This window comes from Diabrotica undecimpunctata, chromosome 9 (assembly GCF_040954645.1).
Source record: "Diabrotica undecimpunctata isolate CICGRU chromosome 9, icDiaUnde3, whole genome shotgun sequence".
In the NCBI taxonomy this organism is placed as follows: domain Eukaryota; kingdom Metazoa; phylum Arthropoda; class Insecta; order Coleoptera; family Chrysomelidae; genus Diabrotica; species Diabrotica undecimpunctata.
Genome location: NC_092811.1, coordinates 71446022 through 71448108, shown reverse-complemented (window position 1 = coordinate 71448108; position 2087 = coordinate 71446022). Strand labels below are relative to the sequence as shown.

The 2087-nt window shown below is 34.9% G+C and overlaps 1 protein-coding gene across 1 annotated transcript; it reads left to right on the top strand.

The window, feature by feature from the left end:
- Positions 1–819: 819 nt before the first annotated feature.
- On the top strand, positions 820–1563 carry LOC140451131 (uncharacterized). The gene has a single exon (XM_072544860.1). The coding sequence runs from the start codon at positions 820–822 to the stop codon at positions 1561–1563; it is 744 nt and encodes a 247-aa protein (XP_072400961.1).
- The last annotated feature ends 524 nt before the right edge of the window (positions 1564–2087 follow it).

Genomic DNA, 2087 nt, shown 5'->3' with positions numbered 1-2087 from the left:
GATGGAAATTGAATTAGCGATCCGGCAGAAATAATGACAAAATGGAAAAACATTTTAAAGAATTATTAAATGGTGAAGTGGAGCATGAAGCAGCAGTAGACAACTGAACGGTTGAAGAAGATGCGATAGTTCAAAGACAGCCTACAGAGGAGGAGGTGGTGACAGCAATACAAGAAATGAAAAATAACAGAAGTCCTGGTAAAAATGACATATGCATAGAAATGATTAAGTTTGGTGGAGAACAACTACAAATAAAAATATACCAGCTACTAGTACAAGTATGGGAAAAGAAAATAATGCCATCGGAGGTGGTATGAGGTCCACATATGCCCTCTGCATAAAAAAGGAGACAAACTGAAGTGTGACAACTATAGAGGTATAGCCTTACTAGACACGGTATACAAAATCTTGGCAAGAATATTGAGTAATAAACTAAATTGCTATATGGAAACAATCCTACATGAGTATCAGGCCGGCTTAAGAAAGGACAGATCTACTGTAGACCAAATCTTCTCATTAAAGGAGATACAAACGACTTGTTAGGAAGGTAAAGTTCCCCTACATGTTTTGTTTGTGGATTTTAGACAAGCATATGATAGAGTCGATAGGGTCAAAATGTATCGAGCAATGGAACATTTGGGTATACCAAAGAAACTGATCCGGCTAGTTAAAATGACACTAAATAACTCTACGTGTGAAATTGCTTGGCAGGGTCACATATCAGATCAATTCACGGTTGCAAAAGGCTTGAGATAGGGAGATCCTTTATCCACTACATTATTCAACTTAGCGTTAGAAACTGTAATTAGAAAATACAGCATGAAGGTGGAAGAAACGATCATGAAAAATGAGCATCAATGCTTGGCATTTGCTGAAGATCTAACCATCCTAGCAAAAACCGAGAAAAAATTAAGAAGAATTGTGAAGAAAATCATTAAAGAAGCACAGAAATTCGAATTGGAACTAAAAGAAGACAAAACCAAATATATGATCATGGGAGAGGCAGAAGGGAAAAAAGAAGACTTTAGTGTGAGGTATGTAAGTGGTAAGAGCTATAGTTTTAAAAGGGTGGACAAATTTGAATACCTGGGTGTAGTTTTCGATGAAAATGGAAAAGAGAAATGGGAGCTCGAAGCCAGAATAGCAAAAGGGAATAAAAAATTAGCTAGTTTAAGAGCACTACTGAACTCAAAATACGTTTCTAGGCAAGGTAAACTCAGAATATATAAAACAGTAATTCGACCCACAGTAAAATATGCCGGTGAGACATGGACATTAAATGAGACATTAAATAAGAAGGAAGAGGATACTCTGGAAAGATGGGAAAGGGAAATATTGAGACGCATATTCGGAGGACGAAAGACAGAAGATGGTTGGGAGAGAAGAACCATCAATGAATTAATGGCTTTATACAAAGAACCTACCATTACTAAGTTCGTCAAGTCACAAAGAATCAGATGGTTGGGACATGTGGAAAGAATGGCAGCAAACAGAATGCCTAAACTAGTAATAACCAGAAAACTAATCGGCCCCAAAAGAAGAGGTAGACCCAGAAAGAGGTAGATTATTAAAGTGAAGGAAGACCTTAAACACCTGAAGGTGAGTGACTGGAAAAGAAAAGCACAAAATAGAAGCGAATGGAGAAATATTGTCCACCAGGTTCTTCAGAGCAGTGAAGAATGTAGTATATGCATATTTAAGTTAAAGTTTTGTTAAAATAATTGTAATTAGTTAATATTAAGGTTCTCTTAAAAAATGCCCTAAGACTTTCTCTTCAATTTGGTGCTTTCAGAATTTAAGTAGACCTAACAGTTTACACATAATAACGTTGTAGATAAAAGCTTTCTGGGATAACCAATTTCAATTTAGAAATACCTAACTGCAAAGCTTCTTGAAATTTTTATAAAAAAGGTTTTTATCCCAGTTGTAGGTGTCTATTTTAGCGTGTATCAAGACTCACTGATGATGGTCTGATAAGACTGAAAACATTTTGATATTTCATCTAATCATTTTGGATTATTTTAAAATTTAATTATACCAATTACACAAAAAGAAGTTTTTAAACTTTCTTTTTAATTTTTTAAATT

Bases quoted from the DNA above. Each gene is read 5' to 3' on its own strand.
- LOC140451131 (XM_072544860.1), top strand. From the start codon at position 820: ATGAAGGTGGAAGAAACGATCATGAAAAATGAGCATCAATGCTTGGCA.